Here is a 19,679-nt window from a genome sequence, read left to right on the forward strand (position 1 = left end):
GCAGTCTAGAAACACCCACTCGTTGCCATTGGCTGAATTGAAGCCTCAGTCTCCTTTTTCATTGGGCTGAAGAGGGGGCAGGAAGTCTGTGCTCCGCTCCCTCTGGAGGGCAGACCTGCCCCCAGAAGTGAGCCTGGTGCCCTGGACCCTCCCCCTCACGGCCTCCTTGTCCCCCCCCCCCGCAGGCTGTCGGAGGCCCGGCAGCAGGAGACCTCCACGAAGCAGGGCCTGCTGAGGCTGGAGGAGCTGCTGCGGGAGGAGCGGGAGCAGCGCCAGGCGGCCGAGGAGGCCTTTTCGGCCGCCCAAGATCACCTCCGCAGGTTCGTGCAGCAGGGAGGCCCACCTGGCCTGCAGGGCTCGTCTGTCGTCGTCCCGTTGAGACAGAGCACCGACTGCCCTGTGCAAAAGCAACACCAAAAATGCTCCTGGTGATGTTGAAGTTCTGAGGAGCCTCGTTCACACATTGGGCTTTGGGGGTCCTGGCCTGGCCAGCGCTGGCACACGAGTCCAAACGCTGTCGTCTGCCTCATGGGTAGCCCCTCCGTCCTCCCGCAGTCCAGGCATACGCTCTCCGGGTAGCAAGACCGGACAGGTGTGCCGTCTGCCCAGGTCCCAGGCCCACAGCATCCAGAATATCCGTGTGCTGGATAAATGGTTAAGGACCGTACTAGACTGGCCGCTTCGGGCTTGAATGGCCACCAAAGCGGCCGAAGTGCATAAGCCTCAACAGTCTGCGTGGTCTGGCCAAGCATGGAGTCTGAGCCAGAGTACAGAGGGAAGGGGGGGGGAAGTCCCTTTATTTGCTACTTGCCCTAAGGGGCGATTTACCCATGACCCCGCGCTGGCTCTCAGGGAAGGCAGAGTGCTGCGGATGGGCCTTGGCCAGAGGGCGGCTTCCTGAGTCGCAGGCGCTGATTCATATTTTTCTCAACACAGGTTGGAGTCAAGCAAGTGGGAGCCTTCTTTGGAAACCAGCATCGATATGCTGCCTGCCCCTGAGCATGCGCTACTGGTTGGCTCCACGGAGGGCACCTTCCGCAAGGTAAGGGCCCTCCCTGGGCAGGGTTAGGGGTGGTCTGTGGCCATCTAGGGCCTGGCATGGGGAGTCCCTGAATTTGGGAAGTGTTAGGACTCTCTAGAGCCCCCGGGGGACGGCTGAGCCGAAGCCTGTGCTCCCTGCCTGGTAACGGCTGCCTTTCTTGTGCTTTCTCCTCCTCCTCCTCAGCCCCGGCAGAGCACCGGCCCCCGGCGCCTCCTCCGCTCGCTCTTCTGCTCTCGGACACGCCTCCCCCTGCTGGCCACGGTCTACCTCCTCACGGTCCACGTGCTGCTGCTGCTCTGCTTCACGGGCCACCTGTAACGGCAGCCCACGAGAGTCGGCCCTCTCCTCGGGCTCTGCCTGCAGGGACTGGCTGGAGGAGGAAGCTCCTTTGGCTGTGGCTTGGGCCATCCAGCCCCCCACGCGAGCCGGCTGATGGTAAGGGGGCAGCTGTGGGGAGTTTCAGAGGCACCCCTCCTCCCCCACCCATGAGAGCCTGGCCCAGAGACGGCTGGCAGGAGCCTTTATCAGCATGGCCTCCTAAGGAAGAGCACTGGAGGCATTCTCTTGGCTGTGCCACCAAAGTGGAGCAAAGTTAATTTACAGTTTAGGGAAGAGTTCCCCACTTGACACACCGTGTGAATTGCAGCCTGCCGCCTAGAGCTGCCCCTGGGTGCCAGTTGGGAATTTTCGGCATGCTGGCATGCTGAGCGAACGGCCATCTCTCTAGGGCTGGCGTGTGCATTTCATGGGATACTGGAAAGGGGATCAGCTTCACCTAGTTGACCTTCACCTGGCTGGAAGGACGTTTCTTTTGCACCAGCCATTTTGGCTTCTCTGATTTTGGCCACAGGGATGGGGCAGAAGTTGCAGGTGTGTCACTTGCCGGGGAGGAGAGGAGGGTGATGATGTGGCCTCTGGCTCCAGGAGCACTGGGGGCTACGGAACCCGTTCCTTGCACTGTATGACGGTCAGGAGGAGAGGTTCTCGGAGTTCCTGCCCATGCAGGGAAGGGCCCCGTGGAGATGGGAAGGAAGGAAGGAAGGGGGAAGGGGGTGGGTCACAGTCTGTGGGAGGGGGGAGCCCTTGGGGCAGGTGAGCTGAGGAGTGTATGTGTTGGAAGGTGTGGGGCAGGGCGGGGGGAAGCGTTTGTTCCGGTTCTTCCTCTTGGGTCCCTCAGCATTGATTTGGGGCTGCCCCCTGTCTTGATCCTGCTGGGCATGGGGTCTGCAGGCTTCCTTTTCTTCCCCAAAATCCCATTTGCAGACGCCCCCCCCCCCCTTCAAAATCTTACCTTGTGCAATAAAGATTATTTTTGCGAGCATCTTGAGTGGGTGTCATCTGTGGGTCCAGTTCTGCCACCCGGGTGGGTCTTCTTCAGGCCTCGGCCTCCAGACCTCCAGTGGGACGCCCTGGTCTTGGTCCGGCCGAGGCTCTGGCCTTCTTACCACACAGCCTTTCTGCATTGTCCCTTTCGTTGCTTGCAGGCCGGACATAAAGCGGTAGAATATCGGATCGACCACTAGAGGGAGCAGAACATAGGAGAGCCCTGAAGCAACAGGAAGGCACAAGCCAGGAAACTGGAGGGGCGGGAAGCTGTCTGGGTTCAGATTTCAAGGTTGCAAGTTTGGAGCCTCTGGGGGAAGACTCAGCTCTTCTGGAAACACTTTTCTGTACACTGAAAGCTAGAACACAGTAAGAGGGAACTCTCAGGAGGGAGCCATGGGCAGTTCTGGAGGCCTCGCTTCAGAGAGGATGTGGACAGAAGGGAGATGGTTCGGAGGAGAGTGACGAGGAGGATCCAGGGAAGAAGCCCCAGGAGGAAAGGCCGAGGGACTTGGAAAGGTTCAGTCTGGAGAAGAGGAGGCTGAGAGGGGGAAGGAGGGCTCTCTTTAAGTATGTGAAAGGCTGTCCCTTGGAGGAGGGCAGGGAGAGGGTCCTCTTTGCAGCAGAGGATGGGACCTGCAGTAATGGGTTTAAACTACTTGTAGATCAGGACTGGCTGAATATCAGGGATTTTTTTCACATTCAGAGTAGTCCAGCAGTGGAATGGGCTGCCTAAGGAGGTGGGGAGCTCCCCCTCAGTGGTGGTCTTCAAGCAGCGGCTGGACAGATCCTTCTCCTGGATGCTTGAGGCTGATCCTGCACTGAGCAGGGGGTGGGACTAGATGGCCTGCATGGCCCCTTCCCACTCTAGGATTCTAGGAGTCTAGTTCAGCAGTGGAAGGGGCTGCCTGAGGAGGTGGGGAGCTCCCCCTCACTGGCCGTCTTCAAGCAGCGGCTGGACAGATCCTTCTCCTGGATGCTGGAGGCCGATCCTGCACTGAGCAGGGGGTGGGACTAGATGGCCTGCATGGCCCCTTCCCACTCTAGGATTCTTGGAGTCTAGTTCAGGAGCAGAAGGGGCTGCCTAAGGAGGTGGGGAGCTCCCCCTCACTGGCCGTCTTCAAGCAGCGGCTGGACAGATCCTTCTCCTGGATGCTGGAGGCTGATCCTGCACTGAGGAGGGGGTGGGACTAGATGGCCTGCATGGCCCCTTCCCACTCTAGGATTCTGGGAGTCTAGTTCAGCAGTGGAAGGGGCTGCCTAAGGAGGTGGGGAGCTCCCCCTCACTGGCCGTCTTCAAGCAGCGGCTGGACTGATCCTTCTCCTGGAGGCTGGAGGCTGATCGTGCACTGAGCAGGGGGTGGACTAGGTGTGGCCCCTTCCCACTCAAGGATTCTGTGAGATAGAACAGAAAGCAGTAGTACAGAAAGACCTTGACCTGAGACCCTGGCTCTGGGGCAGAGCCTCTGCTTGGCAGGCAGAAGGTCCCCGGTTCAATCCCAGGCAGCATCTCCAGTTGAAAGGACCAGGCAGGAGGGGATGGGAGAGACCTCTGCCTGAGACTGGAGAGTAGATGAGACACCTTGCTGGGCTGTGGGCCTGGTTCAGTGGAGGGCAGCTTCGTGTGTGTGTGTGTGCACGGTCAGGTGTTGTGCTGTTGGTGCATCGTTTTCCACAAGCAGCCGCCCTCTCAGCGCTTCCCTTTTTCGGCCTCGCGTGACACGGGGCTGGTTCTGCTGCAAAGCTCAGCGGAGGGCCCGGCCTGCAGGAAGTGCGGAGGTTTGGTGATGCTGAAACAGGAACCTGGGTGCAGCTCAGCTTCGCCGTTGAGACGGGGTGCGTGGAGTGAGGCTTCCTGCCCAAGGTACCAAACTCAAGCAGGAGGGGCTGGGGTGGGGGTGTGGGGAATTGGGGGGAAGGGGCTAGCTTTCTTAGGATCCTTCCTATCGAGGGCACTGGCTGCTCAGCTGGTGGGAAAAGGCAGAAGAAGAGCTTGTGGAAGGCGGCCGGAAGTGGGGCCAGCCATTGACACATTCAGCGCTGGACCGGGGGGGGGGGGGCGGGCAGAGCAAGATGGCCTGTTGGGAGGTGGCAGCCGGGTCATGGCTGCATCCAGAGGACTTCCAAAAAAGAAGTTCTGCCACTCACTGCAGGACCTCTCTGGCCCCCTCCCCCTCTGTTGGGGTGGTCTTTGCATCCGGAGCCAGGTGGGGTCAGGAGGCTGGTTGGGCCAACTTGCTCTAGGGCTGTTCTCACATTCCCAGGAGTTGCAACACGAGCTCCTCTGGCCCATTGCGGTTTGGCCCGTGTGTGGCAGTGACCCTGCGGGAGAAGCGACACTGTGGCAGCCTGCCGGTGGGGGGGGGGGGGAGGGTCACCCCACTTAGCAAAAGCCCGAAGGAATCAGGTGAGCAGAGACCCTGGGTGAGGAACGTGGCTGATATTTATTCTGTCTAGTCCTGGGCTCAGGTGCGAGGCTAACTCGGCCGCACCCTCAGCTGCATGCCCCTTGGCCACACTCCATGCTTTCTGCATACGGGTTGCCTAAGAATCTCCATCTTAAAGTCTGAAAAGTTTTAGGAGCCCCCACCAAATGCCAATCCCTGGAAATGGACCGATGCCTGAAGCTGGCCGGGACAGAATGGAGGCTCCTGGGAGCCCCCGTGGGTCGTGTCTATCCCCCCCCCCCACTCTTCTCTCGGGCCTAGAGGTGCCCTTGTGGGGTTTGCCTTGTGTCCTTTCGCCCTGACTCTGGCTTTTGAGCTCCTCAGCAGCATTCTCAATGGGAATATTTATTATTAAATTTATATCCTGCCCCTCCCGACAAAGCCGGCTTGCGGCGGCTTACAGAATAAAAGGGCAAATAGCCACATAACCATAAAGAAACAAAATCAACAATTCTCTTCCACCCTTCCCTTAACAAATTTATTTTTGTACTGTTGCATCTCCCCCCCCCCGCCCCCTGACTCTGGGGATCCCTTTTTTGAGAGTGTCTCCCCCACCTCTTGTGACCTCTTAGAGCCTCTTGTGGTGTAGGGTGGTAAGGCAGCCGACATGCTGTCTGAAGCTTTGCCCATGAGGCTGGGAGTTCAATCCCAGCAGCCGGCTCAAGGTTGACTGTGTAGACTGCCCAAATAAATTTAATCATGTATTCGAATCTATCCTGCCTTTCATCTTGGCTGAGGGTGGAAATGAGTGACATCTATCCACCTCACCTCTGTCTTCATTCCTCTGCATTCTGGGAACTGTAGTTAGCAAGCTCTCCTCACTCACGACCTAGATTCAGGTAGGAAGCTATGCAGGTCTGAAGCAACTGAGCAAAGTTTGAGCCCAGTTTGAGTCCACCTTTCAGACCAAGAAAGTTCAGTTCTGGGTAGAAGCTTTCATGTCAGGATTGTAGAATCTCTGTCATAAATTAGCCTGAGTTCCTCCATGTCAGTTATATTACTAGATGGGGCCCGGCGCCTGCTAGTCCCGGCCTTGTAGTTTGTAAGCAATAAAATAGAATAGTGATGTTATGTTAACCTTATCTTGTTATGGGCAGAAAGGGCTGTTTGTTACCTCTTTCAAGGATGGGAGTTTGGAATCCTGTTTTGGTTTCACATATGTCTTTTCTCACTCACCTCCCCCCCTTGGGAACTGTCAAGTTTTGGGCGGGAGAAATGTATTGATAAGCTGAGGCAAATCTGGCTTCTAGTCAGATTTGACTTTTCAGTCCATTGCGTGTAGTGCTAATCAATAAAACTATTTTTCTTTTGAATAAGTTTTGTTGTGAGTTTCCTGTGCGCTTGACATCAAGTCAAATCTCACAACTCCTTTCACCTGCAAAATGCAGGGCGAGGGACATACTTTTTCTGATCAGGGAGAGGGCCTGGATTGGGACCTCTCCCAGGCCGAAGGCGCTGGTGCGGGGCCGCACAGCTCGGCCATGATGCGGGCTGTCTCGGGGGCAACCCCGGGACCCGAGGAATTTTTGGAACGTCACATCACCCAGCGCAGGCGGTTGTCAAAATACGACCGCCCTACTGGGGATGAACGTTGGCCGGAGCACCTGGGACTGCCTAGCTACGCGCTGGAGCCTGTGGGTGAGACACAGGACTTGCAGTACAAGCTGGACAGGGTGACTAACTGGCTGCAGGACCTCTCGGGTCGGCTGGATCCGGAGGAGAGACGCCGAACACAACGCCTGCTAAGGGACGTGCTCGGTGGGGGTGCACACGATACCAGTGCACGGAGAGAGAGCGGTGGGCTTGCACTGCAGGAGCACGGCATGGCGGCCGCGCAAGCAACGGCAGAGGCGGCTGAGGCGCTGGCCAGAGCCCGGGCTCAGCTAGAGATCGAAGCCGAGGCGGAAGCACGCGCAAGGGCGCAGAGGGAGAGAGAAGACGAAGGCGAGGAACGAGAGGACGAAGGTGGCGCTGGCGGCGACGGTGCTGGTGGAGACGGCGCGGACGGAGGCGAGGACGCAGCAGCGGCGGCGGCGGCACGGGCGGCGGCGGATGTCGCGGGAGCCGAGGCGGCGGCAGCGGCGGCGGCGCGTGAAGCAGCGCGAGCGGCCGCGCGAGCAGCAGCAGCGGCGCAGGCAGCGGAACGAGCGAGAGTGGCGGCTGGGAGAGGGAGAGGCATTGGCCGGGGTGCAAGACCCCCGGCCCCGGCCCCAGCACCGGCGGACTGGGGCCCAGGGCGCCTACCTGCCCACCTCCGTGGAGTGGAAATGCGGAACACCTATAAGTTCAAGGCAAAGTTTTCTGGGGACCCCTCCGATTTCCCCACGTTCCTGGTGCACCTCCAAGCCTACATGATGGACATGGGGTTCACTTTCCAAGACGACGCCGAACGGGTGCGTTTCGTGGGGCAAGCCCTGGAAGGCAAAGCTGCCAAATGGTTCGTGGATTTGTACCGTTACCATCCCCAAGCCACCCGCGACTACAACCATTTTATGAGGGCCCTGCGCCAGATGTACGTGGAACCGTTTGAACGGGAGACTGCGGAGAAGAAACTCCGGGCTCACCGGCAGGGAAAGTTGTCTGTGGTTGAGTACGCCAGGGAATTTAAGGAGCTGGCTTCCTCTGTACCAGACTGGACGGAGCCCCAACGTGTGCTGGCGTTTGTAGGGGGCCTCAATCCCACTCTGGCTGACAAGTGCCTCCTCCTGGAAGACCCACTCACTGTCGAAGGGTGGGTCCAGCTGGCTGGAGAAATGGAAAACCGCTTGGAACGGGCCTCAATGGTGCAAGCCCTGGCCGGGAAAACCATGGCGAAGACTTCCACCCCGGTGAAGACCAAGCCCCGAACCAAATTGGAACCGGCGGAGCGCACTCGGCGCATGGAGAAAGGGCTGTGCTTGGGATGTGGCCAAGCCGGGCATTTCCTCGCACACTGCCCAACGAAAGCGGCATCAACCGCGAAAGCTGCGAGCAGCGCCCCATCGAAAGCCACGCCTGCCAAGAAAACCACCACCAAGAAAAGCACCAAATCTCTCCTGGTTCCAGTGGCTGCCGTGCCAGCGGTGGACGACTCGGAGGAGGGAAGCGGGCTGGAGGACGAGGATCAAGCTGAGGAGCAGTCGGGAAACGAGGACGGTCTGCTGTAAAGGCGCCCCGCCAGCAGGCCGCCAACAGGGGCAAACGCGTGGTGAGTGATTCCCCCTTGCTACTCCTACCGGCCAACCTTTCTAACCCCAAGTCGGGGAAAACGGTGGGAATCCGATGTATTGTGGACTCAGGGTGCACCCAATCCCTAGTGAGCCCGGCACTGGCCGAGACTTTGGGGGTGGGGAAAGTGGCACTGAAAGAACCCTTGCCAATCACCCAGTTAGATGGGAAATGCGCTCCCGGTGGGGAAGCCACGGCAAAGACTCGCCCCATGGACTTGGACATAAAAAAACATTGGGAGCAAATCCAACCTTTGGTGGCCCCTCACTCTGCCTTCCCATGCGTGTTGGGGTTGGATTGGCTGAGGGAACATGATCCCCTTGTGAAGTGGAAGGAAGGGACTGTGGAATTTACCTCCGCCGCTTGCGAGCAGCACACGCGGCAGCAGGGTCCTCCGAGATCCGGGGTGGTGGCTGCTTTGGGGGTGGGGGTGGACGCGCTCCCTCCTGAATACCGGGACTTTGGTGATGTGTTCGCGGAGGTGGAGTGCAACCAGCTCCCCCCCCACCGCAAAACTGACTGTGCCATCGAATTAAAGAAGGGAGAGCCTCTCCCCAAAGCCAAACTGTATTCCATGAGCCCGCGAGAGATGGCAGAGCTTAGAGAATTTTTGGATAAGAACCTAGCGAGGGGTTTTATCAGACCAGCCACATCTTCCTTGGCAGCCCCGGTCCTTTTCGTAAAAAAGAAGGACGGTTCGCTGAGGTTGTGCACCGACTACCGCGGGTTGAACGCGGTCTCCACCTGCAACGCCTACCCGCTTCCCCTGATAAAAGACTTGCTGGGCCACTTGGGGAAGGCGCGCGTTTTTTCGAAACTGGACTTAAGGGAAGCCTACTATCGAGTTCGGATCAAGAAAGGGCATGAATATTTAACAGCTTTTAATACGCCCCTGGGGCAGTTTGAATACACCGTAATGCCGTTCGGCCTCGCCGGCGCTCCGGGCGTGTTCATGAATATGATAAATGAAATTATGCATGATTTATTGTACCAAGGGGTGTTGGTTTACATTGATGATATTCTTGTGTATTCAGAGAATGTTGAGAGTCATACTAAGCTGGTCCGCGAAGTGCTCCGCCGCTTGCGGAAGCACCAGTTGTTCGCTAAATTGTCAAAATGTGAGTTCCACCGCGAGTCAGTGGAGTTCTTGGGTTTCCGGGTCTCCCAAGCTGGGATCGAAATGGACCCTGGCAAAGTGCGTGATTTGCTGGCATGGGAGCCTCCCCGCACCAGGAGGCAATTACAAAGTTTCTTAGGGTTCGCTAATTTTTACAGGACCTTCATCCCCAACTTTGCCAAGGTTGCGCTGCCCCTCACTGACTTGTTAAAAACCAAAGGGGGGAAGACGGCAAGCCGACCTGGGGCGCCTCTCTCTTGGACTCCCTCCTGTCAGGAGGCGTTTGACAAACTAAAGCTGTTATTCACGTCTGAACCGGTGTTGGCCCATGCCGACCCCTCTAAGCAATTTACTAACAGTACAAGTAGATTCCTCGGACGTAGCAATGGGGGCCGTGATCCTCCAAGAGGGGGGAGACGGGAAATTGCACCCCCTGGCCTATTTATCAAAGAAATTTTCAGCGGCAGAAAGAAATTGGGCAATTTGGGAAAAAGAGGCGGCTGCAGTGAAATTGGCCCTTTCCACGTGGCGGCATTGGCTGGAGGGGTCCACAATCCCGTTTGTAGTCTGGACAGATCATAAAAACCTTCAGGCACTCAAACAGCCCCGCTCGCTTTCAGCCAAACAAATGAGATGGGCGGAGTTTTTCGCTCGTTTCAACTTCTCCCTAAAGCATCTTCCTGGCAAACTGAATTTTTTGGCTGATGCACTATCGCGCCTGCCTCAGTACAACAGCAAACGAGACCCATTGGTAGATACCGTCTTTACTCCCGCCCAACTGGGGATGGCCGCTGTGACGCGCAGCCACACAAAGACTGTTACGCCCATCCCAGGGGGCTGGGTCCAAAAGGACTTGTCAACTGACCCAGAGTTTTGTTCCCTCCGCCCTGATTTGTCTGAGAAGGGGGGGCTCTTTTTCAAAGGCGAAAGACTCTTTGTGCCTGCCGCGGCCCGGGGGAAGGTTTTGAAGCTTTGCCACGATGCTAAAACCGCTGGACATTTTGGTTTTGTGAAAACTCTGCACCTGGTCAGGAGACAGTACTGGTGGCCATCCTTGCGCAAAGATGTGGAGAAATATGTGCAGGGGTGCCCCATTTGTATTGCTTCAAAGCCAATTGGGGGCAAGAGGAAGGGACTTTTGCAGCCGCAGCCCACCCCCTCACGTCCATGGGCTGATGTAACTATGGACTTTATTACAGACCTGCCCCCCAGCCAAGGGAACACCGTCATATGGGTTGTAGTGGATGCTTTTTCCAAACAGGCTCATTTCATCCCCTGTACGGGCGTGCCCTCAGCACCAAAGCTGGCCTCTCTTTTTATTAAACACGTGGTACGTCTGCACGGGATCCCGACACGTGTCCTGACGGATCGGGGCCCCCAGTTCGTTTCTAAGTTTTGGAGGGAGCTTCTTAAACTATTAGGTGTGGAGCAAGCCCTCACCTCGGGCTATCACCCGGAGTCAAATGGCCAGACCGAGAGGGTAAACCAAATCCTGGAGCAGTATTTGCGCTGTTTTATCAACCACCAGCAGGATGATTGGGTTTCTTTATTGCCACTTGCTGAATTCGCCTATAACAATGGGGTCCACTCTTCAACTGGGGTATCGCCCTTCAAGGTGGTGTATGGAACTGATTTAGTGTCAGCCCCCACTTGGGGACTTAGCTCCGCAGAGGTCCCCGACATAAATAAATGGGCAGCCTCCATCAGTACGGGCTGGCCAGAAATCGTTGCTAGCCTCAAGGAAGCCAAAGATGCCTATAAGGCTCAAGCTGACAAGAAGAGGGTACCTGCCCCTGATTGGAAAGTGGGTGATTTAGCCTACCTGTCTACCAAGAACTTAAGGTGCCAGCAGAAATCCAGGAAACTTGGTCCAAAGTTTGTGGGACCATTTAGAGTGGTGAAATTGATAAATGCTGTGACTGTGGAGCTAGCTCTACCAAAAACTTACAGGAATGTGCATCCGGTTTTTCATTCCAGCCTGCTGCGAAGAGCTCCAGCCCCAGACGAGTGGCACCCTCCTCCATCTATGCCTGTTCCAATTTACATCGATAAGGACACCCACTATGAAGTCAACCAAATCTTAGACTCTCGCTTGCATAAGGGTCGCCTTCAATATTTGGTCGATTGGAAGGATTTCCCCTCTGGGGATAAAGAGTGGGTTGAGGCTGGGAATGTGAAGGCACCCCGCCTTCTCCGGGCTTTCCATCGAGCATTTCCTGATTGTCCTCGCCCGGTTGATGCCGGCTAGGTGGAGGAGTGAAGTTTGTTTTAATGCGGAGGGATGTCAGGATTGTAGAATCTCTGTCATAAATTAGCCTGAGTTCCTCCATGTCAGTTATATTACTAGATGGGGCCCGGCGCCTGCTAGTCCCGGCCTTGTAGTTTGTAAGCAATAAAATAGAATAGTGATGTTATGTTAACCTTATCTTGTTATGGGCAGAAAGGGCTGTTTGTTACCTCTTTCAAGGATGGGAGTTTGGAATCCTGTTTTGGTTTCACATATGTCTTTTCTCACTCACCTCCCCCCCTTGGGAACTGTCAAGTTTTGGGCGGGAGAAATGTATTGATAAGCTGAGGCAAATCTGGCTTCTAGTCAGATTTGACTTTTCAGTCCATTGCGTGTAGTGCTAATCAATAAAACTATTTTTCTTTTGAATAAGTTTTGTTGTGAGTTTCCTGTGCGCTTGACATTTCATGTGCAGGCACACTTCTTCAGCTCCATGACCCGTAATGGAAGAGTCTAAAACGATCTAACTGCCACCTCCACCTTTAAGAGCCTCCTAGTTCCTCAAGAAAAAGAGCCTCTTGTGGCACAGGGTGGTAAGGCAGCAGACATGCAGTCTGAAAGCTCTGCCCATGAGGTTGGGAGTTCAATCCCAGCAGCCGGCTCAAGGTTGACTCAGCCTTCCCTCCTTCCGAGGTCGGTAAGATGAGTACCCAGCTTGCTGCTGGGGGGTAAACGGTCATGACTGGGGAAGGCACTGGCAAACCACCCCGTATTGAGTCTGCCATGAAAACACTGGGGGGCGTCACCCCAAGGGTCAGACATGACTCGGTGCTTGCACAGGGGATACCTTTACCCCCACTTCCCCTACTCCACTCAAAAGAGCCAGAGCCCAGGAGCGACTTAAAGACTAGCAACATTTGTGGCATGGGATTTCCGGAGTCACTGCTCACCTCTTCAGAACCAGAGGACTCCCAAAAGCTCCTCCCCGGCCCCAAATGCTGTGAGCCTGGAAGGTGCTCTCTTCTGCCGCTCTAGACTCACCATCTTGATGTCTCTCCATGGGAAGCACCATATTTAGCTGAACAAAATCGAAATCCATCGTCCTTGTGATATAAGGACAGAGGGACTCCCATTCTAGCTGTATCTGAGGAAGTGAGATTTGGTGACTCCCAAAAGCTCCTCCCCTGCCCCAAATTTTCTTACTCTTTCAGATGCTCCTGAACTCTGGCTCTTTTCTGTTGCTACGGACAGATTAGCACAATCACCCCTCTTAAAGAGGCCAACAGTGTGCAGTTTTGTCGGTGGGAATGAAGCGTCTGCGGTGTGGTTAGACGGCCTCAGCAGAAGGGAAGTGGGTGCCTGAATCCGCAGCGATCTGCAAACCGAGTGCAAAACGCTGCCCAGCTCTTTGGGCCTTGTCGTACGAGGAGGCCTTGCTAGGAAATGGGTCAGAGCATCTCTGCTGTGCACACAAGAGGGGAGCCCAAGCTTCCCTGCAGCCCCCCAAAGGCCAGCCGGACCCCCACGGGCGGCAGCCCCCCGTGAATTTGGACTCCTTGAAATGTTGCCGTTCTCCCGGAGGGCTTTTCAGGGCTCTGTTCTGCGTTAGGACCTGCCAGCTCCTCACGGGTAACTCCGGAACGGAAGGCGGCCTTAGGGGTTTGCCTTCTTCAGACGGAGAACCAGGACTGCGGGGGTCCTCCGAATGACCCCCTGATTTGAAATGTCCAGACAGGGACCTCAGCGGGATACAATTGGGGTTCCCAATTTCCAGGTGTTGGCTGGAAATCTCCTGCTATCTCCATTTCATGGAGACCTTTGGAAGGAGCACCTCCTGGCCGTCTGCCCCACCAAGGTCCCGCCCTTCCACGAACTTTGCCATCTGCAGGCGGCACCTCCCAAATATCTAGGTGTTCCCCAGCCCAGATCTTGCACTCCAGATCAGATGCCGTGCAGCCCACCCTCCGAGGCAGCCACTCCAGGACCCCCAGGTCCCCCCTGGAGGCTGGCACCTCTCCGAAGACCACGTGCCTGGGGGGAGGGCGTGTCTACTTTGTGCTAAACTTGGCTTGTCTCTCCGCCCGGCTGCTCTCGCCTGCTCTAGATGTGGAAGGCGGTGGTGGGCCACAACGTGTCCCTGAAGGTGGAGGCCGAAGGGGATGATTGGGACACAGACCCCGATTTTGTGGTGAGTTTTCTACCGCAGAGGGAGAACAGCCCTCCTGCTTCCTGGGAGGGTCCCTGGCCCATGGGCTGCTGCCGTGGGGCAGGGCAATGGGTATAACAGAAGAGAAGCCGTGCTGGATCAGGCCTAACTGCCCCTCCACTCCAACCGCCCGTGTCTCACAGGGGCCCAAGCCCAGGGGCCATCAAGTCTACGGGTGGGGCCCGTGGGAGGTGGAGCTCTTGGGGGTGGAGCCTGAGGATGGGAGGGTCAGGGGAGGTGGCAGACTGCATTGCAGCATAATGCGCTGGACTCCGCCTCCCAGAGCAGGCTGTGGGCTGTTCCCACATTCCCACCAGCCACTGGGGGAGAGAAATTGCAGACTGGTGGGATGTTTCCTGTCTCCTGCATCGGCCCTGCCCGGGAACGGACAGTTAGCGCATGCTTAAGAGAACCCTCCCTCAAGAGGAGGACAGTGGCCCCAGGGTAGAGCCTCCGCTTGGCAGGCAGGAGGTCCCCGGTCCAATCCCTGGCAGTGAGATTTCGGTGCTGCCTGTGCGGACTGGCCTTGCAGAGCTCCCCGAGCATCCTGAGATAGTTATTTGCAGCCTGATGGGCGTTAAACCTCATGGATTCAGTGATGCTTGAGAACTGTTGTTCTCCCAGTTCTTATAGGGTGAACGAGTATCGCTTTTTGCCTCTCTGGCCAAAATAAGAGCGGGGCCTTCTTTCAGTAAGAGATCATTCCAGCGCTGGAGTCCCCACTTGGCTTTGTTTGTCCGAGGCTGTAGAAAGAACTCATTTGGAAGTCTTGTGCCTGACAGAGAAGTTGCCCTCTCAGTGGGAGTCATCAGCAGAGATCTTTTGCAAGTCTCTGCGGCCACTTAGCTAAAGGAAATAATTGCTGTGCAGACTAATTGGCCTGAGCCTCCTTAATGGGATGGGGGATGATCACTCTGCCCAGGGGGAGCCCCGATGGCATGTTGGTTGCGGGCCTCATTAACGGGCATGAAGCAGCCAGGCTCAAAGCCGGTGGGTCTTAACCTCCAACAGTGAGTCACAGGGACTGCTTTAATTTTAATTGCTACCTGTGCACGAATCTTAAGGGGTATCACAGGGGTAGTCAAACTGCGGCCCTCCAGATGTCCATGGACTACAATTCCCATGAGCCCCCTGCCAGCGAATGCTGGCAGGGGGCTCTTGGGAATTGTAGTCCATGGACATCTGGAGGGCCGCAGTTTGACTACCCCTGGGGTATCATGTGAAGGGCAGAAAAGATTAAAAAACAAAACAAAACACAGATGCCCATAAAATGTAGATTTCAGCCTCCATTTGCTTTGGGAATGTGCAGGAAAGGGGGGGTGGGGTGTTGTCTAATTAATTTGATTTCACCAACAAACACCAGGTTACCTCCTTTTTAAAAGGGAACAATGGAATACCTTTTCTTTCTTGTTTAATATGTTAACGGTATAGGGAACCGTTTTCATTATCAAAGCTTGAGAAGACATTGAAGGGTTAAATCCTCTCTCAAGTTGACAACTCACTCCCTGCCTGACTGGCCCTCCCTGGGGTTGTGCTGCCAATGGAAACAGAAAGAGAGCACTCTGCCAATGAGGGCCAATCAGTTAAAATTGCGAGCAGACAGCTCACTCCCTACCTGTTTGGCTGCCAATATTCTCTTCAGTGATTTCAGTGTTGGGGGGCACATTCTCTCTCTCTCCCCCCCCCCTTGCAGAATGACATCACGGAAAAAGAGCAAAGATGGGGGGCGAAAACCATCGAAGGCTCTGGACGCCCCGAACACATTGAGTGAGTGATCCCTCTCCAGCCCCCCTCCCCTGACACGTATCCCCCAGGGTTGGTCACATCAAAATAGCCCCTTATGCTCCTGTGCTGTCATGCGCATGGCTGGCGCAAGAGCTGCCGCTGCTGAGCATTGCCTGCTCTGTGCTGCCCCCCCCCCCGGAGCTTTTGGGGAGGAAGAGCTGTCAGAGCTCTGCAGGGCTGCAAAAGGGATCTTTCCCGCCAGGGGACATGATAGCCCTCTTTAAGTATTTGAAAGGTTGTCACTTGGAGGAGGGCAGGATGCTGTTTCTGCTGGCTGCAGAGGAGAGGACACGCAGTAATGGGTTTAAACTTCAAGTACAACGATATAGGCTAGATATCAGGAAAAGGTTTTTCACAGTCAGAGTAGTTCAGCAGTGGAATAGGCTGCCTAAGGAGGTGGTGAGCTCCCCCTCACTGGCAGTCTTCAAGCAAAGGTTGGATACACACTTTTCTTGGATGCTTCAGGATGCTTAGGGCTGATCCTGCGTAGAGCAGGGGGTGGGACTAGATGGCCTGCATGGCCCCTTCCAACTCTATGGTTCTATGATTCTTCTATGAATATCTAAAATATCTAATTTCTGGAAATCCTTTTGTGAAACCACCTCTAAAACAAAAATCATTTCAGTCATTATATTGGATTCAGTGGTAAATCAAAGGTTAATCAAAACTATTCTGTTTTATATGAGACAGATGTTCCATCACACACACTTTTAATGGTCTAGTTGACATGCCCATATATAATTTATTGCAAGTACACCATAAATCACATTCCTAGTTAAAATGTTAATGAATATTTTAATCATTGTTTTATATTTTGAACTGAAATGCTCAAAAGTCCAACGTTCTAACCTTAATTTGACATTAAGTTGGTAAGATTCTAAAACCGAAGCCTGGAGACCTCACCGATTTACAAGCAGTCTCCTGACTACAGAGGTCAGCTACCATGCCTCCCCAGGGAGGACCCCACTAGGTTGCCAGCCTCCAGGCAGGGCCTGGAGAGAGATCCCCTGGTATTAGAACTGATCTCCAGGCAACAAAGATCAGTCCCCCTAGAGAAGATGCCTGCTTTAGAAGGGAGACTCGATGGCATTGTACCCCACTGAGGTCTCCTGGCTCCATCCTCCGAATCGCCAGGTATTTCCTGACCCACAGGTGGAAACCTTGACAGATGCAGAAGAAGACTCAGTTTTTACACCCTGCTTTTCACTACCTGAAGGAATCTCAGGTAGTGAGAAACAATCACCTTCCCTTCTTCTCCCCACAACAGACACCCTGTGAGGTAGGTGGTGCTGAGAGAGCTCTGAGAGAACTGTGACTGACTCAAGGTCACTGGGCTGCATGTGGAGGAGTGGGGAATGAAACCCAGTTATCCAGGTTAGAGTTTGCTGCACTTAACCACTAATTTCTGTAGACTGTGTAGACTGCCCAAATAAATTTAATTATGTATTCAAATCTATCCTGCCTTTCATCTTGGCTGAGGGTGGAAATGAGTGACATCTATCCAACTCACCTCTGTCTTCATTTCTCTACTGCCTTTCCCCCAATGCATTCTGGGAACTGTAGTTAGCAAGTTCTCCCCGCCCATGACCTAGATTCAGGCAGGAAGCTATGCAGGTCTGAAGCAATTGAGCAAAGTTTGAGCCTAGCAGGGTCACCTTCCAGACCAAGAAAGTTCAGTTCTGGGTAGAAGCTTTCATGTGCAGGCACACTTCTTCAGCTCCACGACCTGTAATGGAAGAGTCTAAAACGATCTAGCTGCCACCTCCACCTTTAAGAGCCTCCTAGTTCCTCAAGGCCAGCTGTTGTGGTCAGTCCTTAATTCCACCCCTGCCTTCCCCCTCCCTGCAGCATTCACCAGCTGAGGAGCAAAGTGTCCGAAGAACACCACGTCCTCAAGAAGAAGGAGCTGGAGTCGGGGCCCAAAGCATCCTACGGCTACGGGGGCAAGTTTGGGACTGAAAAAGACCGCATGGACAAGGTGCGGAGGGACACGGTGCTGTCAAATGTTTGTGGGTTGAGGTGTGTGTGAATACGGAGGAAGGTAACAACACCGGAAGAGCCCGGCTGAATCAGACCCAAGGCCCGCCCCATCCAGCATTCGGTTCCCACAGCAGCCATCCAAGAAGCCCTCAAACTGGTCCAGGCAGGGGGACCAGGTCTACGTCAGGGAAGATCTGGAGATTCTGGAGGCGGAGCCTGAGAAAGGCGGGGTTTGCGGGGGCGGGGACTTCAATGGAGTCCTCCCTCCTAAGAGGCCATTTTCTCCAGGACAACTGATCTCTGTTGCCTGGAGGGCCATGTGCAAATCCTCCACATCCCATCCTTGAACATAAGAGCAGCAGAAACAAGGCCAGCAGCTGTTGCACTAGTGGGGAAAACAAAAGCATTTCACCTCTGGTTATGCAATAGGTTTTTACAGAGAAAAATCACTGCCAAGTGAGCAATCCCTCTAGTTCTTCTCTGGGGAGTTCACGTGTGCCCCTTGCAGGCTGAAATGAAGAGGCCAGCCAGGACAGCAGCTGGCCCTTCTCTCTCCCTGCTTCACTAGGCGGGAAAGTCCTATAAAAATGAGGAGAAATAACAAGGATTTATTTGTAAAACAATTGAGAAGAACAGTAGACTCCATTCTCCCCCCCTTTTGTTTGTCTCCTTTTATTTATGTATTTGTTTATCTATTTATTGAACTTATATTCCGCCCTTTGTCGAGTGACTAAGTGACTTTTGTAAGTCTGCCCCCAGCTGCCTTACAGTTGACCTCTTGCAAAGCTCCTGTTGCACCCTGAAACGGACTTTAGAGAAGCTGAGCCCTGGAGGAGCTGAGCAGTTGCCTTTCGGGAGCCCTGAACACCCTCTGTGGGATCTCCTCGTTCCGCAAGGTTCAGATCCTTACGCGTGTCGTTCTTGCTTTCTCAGAGTGCACTTGGCCATGAATATGTCGCTGCGGTCGGGATGCACTCTTCTCAGACGGACGCGGCCAAGGGCTTCGGAGGGAAGTACGGGGTGCAGAAGGACAGAGCCGACAAGGTCAGTGTTGCCTCCCCCTGCCCCCCCCCCCCGGTTAAAATCTCCCTGGCAGACTCTCATACGGCACCTGATCCATTCTTCAGCCTCGTTCAAGATGATGTTGTTATCCTTTAAAGCCCTTTCTTGCTCGGGACCAGCTGTCTGAAGGACTCCCCGCTATCGTGGTTAAGAGCAGCAGCCTCTAATCTGGAGAACCGGGTTGGGCTCCCACTCCTCCTCCACAGGCAGCCTGCCCATGCAGCCAAAACCGAATCAGTTCAGCACCACTGAAGCCGTTAAAGTCCCTGGGGATTTCTCCGTTTTTGTCTTCTCTTTTCTCTGGGGGGTGCGGTGGGCGTTTGAGATAGGGGCACCAAACTTGCAGCGTGGCTGACAGAGTCTCTCCTCAAAGAGGCCCCCAAATTTCAAAAAGATTGAACGAAGGTGTCCAGTTCTAGGGTGGATCCATCCAACCTCCATTATTCCCTATTAGGAGAAGAAGTAGAGTCTCTGGTTTGCATGTAAATCCCCATCGTAGGAAATAATGGGGGTTGGATGGGGCTCCCTCTTTGGGTGCTCTTAGAATTGGACCCTTGGTCCAGTCTTTTTGCAACTTGGGGGTTCATTTGAGGAGAGGCTCCTGCAGCAACACGGCAAGTTTGGTACCTCTACCTCAACCTGCCCCCCCCCCCCGCAAGCCCAGGGAAGATGAAAAAGAGAATTCCCCCCTTCTCTTTCCCTTTAAAGTTCAAATGGGCACAAATTGACGAATCACACTAAATCACAGTTCGGAGATTTGGACACGGTTGATTCAGCCATTTGAACTTACTGGGGAATGGTGGTTCAGGCCAGCTTCAGCTGATTCAGATACTTTTTGGCCAATCTGGATCGAATAGCACATTCCTTTTGTATACATCAGGGGTAGTCAAGCTGCGGCCCTCCAGATGTCCATGGACTACAATTCCCATGAGCCCCTGCCAGCATTTGCTGACAGGGGCTCATGGGAATTGTAGTCCATGGACATCCGGAGGGCCGCAATTTGACTACCCCTGGTATACCTTGATGTGAGCCACCCTGAGCTTCCAGGGGACATACAACTTGAATTATAAATAAACAAATTATAAATAAAGTTCAGGCTTGAATTTACGGGTCCACGTTTGTGAGCTTTGTTCCTGCAGCATCTGGGAACAGCTGCCACACCCATTCTTAAACAAGTCAAGGCACAAGAACCAGCCCTCGCTCCCATAAACTGGTCCTCTCTCCTCTCCTCTCCTCTCCTCTCCTCTCCTCTCCTCTCCTCTCCTCTCCTCTCCTCTCCTCTC

General features: G+C 54.7%; 3 protein-coding genes across 6 annotated transcripts in view; all 3 read left to right on the forward strand.

Moving 5' to 3' along the window:
• The window catches only part of GOLGB1 (golgin B1), a 38,562-nt gene extending 36,199 nt beyond the window's left edge, over nucleotides 1-2,363 (forward strand). For all 3 annotated transcript variants that reach the window (XM_077340535.1, XM_077340537.1, XM_077340536.1), the window contains exons 22-24: nucleotides 186-320; nucleotides 937-1,042; nucleotides 1,226-2,363. In XM_077340535.1, coding sequence (XP_077196650.1) covers nucleotides 186-320; nucleotides 937-1,042; nucleotides 1,226-1,360 — 376 coding nt within the window. In that variant the 3' untranslated portion in view covers nucleotides 1,361-2,363. The remainder of the gene's footprint in view (nucleotides 1-185; nucleotides 321-936; nucleotides 1,043-1,225) is intronic.
• A 1,246-nt stretch (nucleotides 2,364-3,609) lies between these two features.
• The window catches only part of LOC143838740 (src substrate cortactin-like), a 28,189-nt gene continuing 12,119 nt past the window's right edge, over nucleotides 3,610-19,679 (forward strand). Inside the window, exons 1-5 of one of the 2 annotated variants that reach the window (XM_077340541.1) lie at nucleotides 3,610-4,229; nucleotides 13,468-13,551; nucleotides 15,263-15,336; nucleotides 17,203-17,332; nucleotides 18,268-18,378. In XM_077340541.1, coding sequence (XP_077196656.1) covers nucleotides 13,468-13,551; nucleotides 15,263-15,336; nucleotides 17,203-17,332; nucleotides 18,268-18,378 — 399 coding nt within the window. In that variant the 5' untranslated portion in view covers nucleotides 3,610-4,229. The remainder of the gene's footprint in view (nucleotides 4,230-13,467; nucleotides 13,552-15,262; nucleotides 15,337-17,202; nucleotides 17,333-18,267; nucleotides 18,379-19,679) is intronic. The other variant, XM_077340540.1, reaches the window with a different exon arrangement.
• Nucleotides 4,422-11,795, forward strand: LOC143838739 (uncharacterized). The gene is made up of 2 exons (XM_077340539.1): nucleotides 4,422-7,999; nucleotides 11,114-11,795. Exon 1 carries the CDS (start codon nucleotides 6,195-6,197, stop codon nucleotides 7,956-7,958), a length of 1,764 nt encoding a protein of 587 aa, XP_077196654.1. The 5' UTR covers nucleotides 4,422-6,194; the 3' UTR covers nucleotides 7,959-7,999; nucleotides 11,114-11,795.

Source organism: Paroedura picta, chromosome 5 (assembly GCF_049243985.1).
Source record: "Paroedura picta isolate Pp20150507F chromosome 5, Ppicta_v3.0, whole genome shotgun sequence".
In the NCBI taxonomy this organism is placed as follows: Eukaryota; Metazoa; Chordata; class Lepidosauria; order Squamata; family Gekkonidae; genus Paroedura; species Paroedura picta.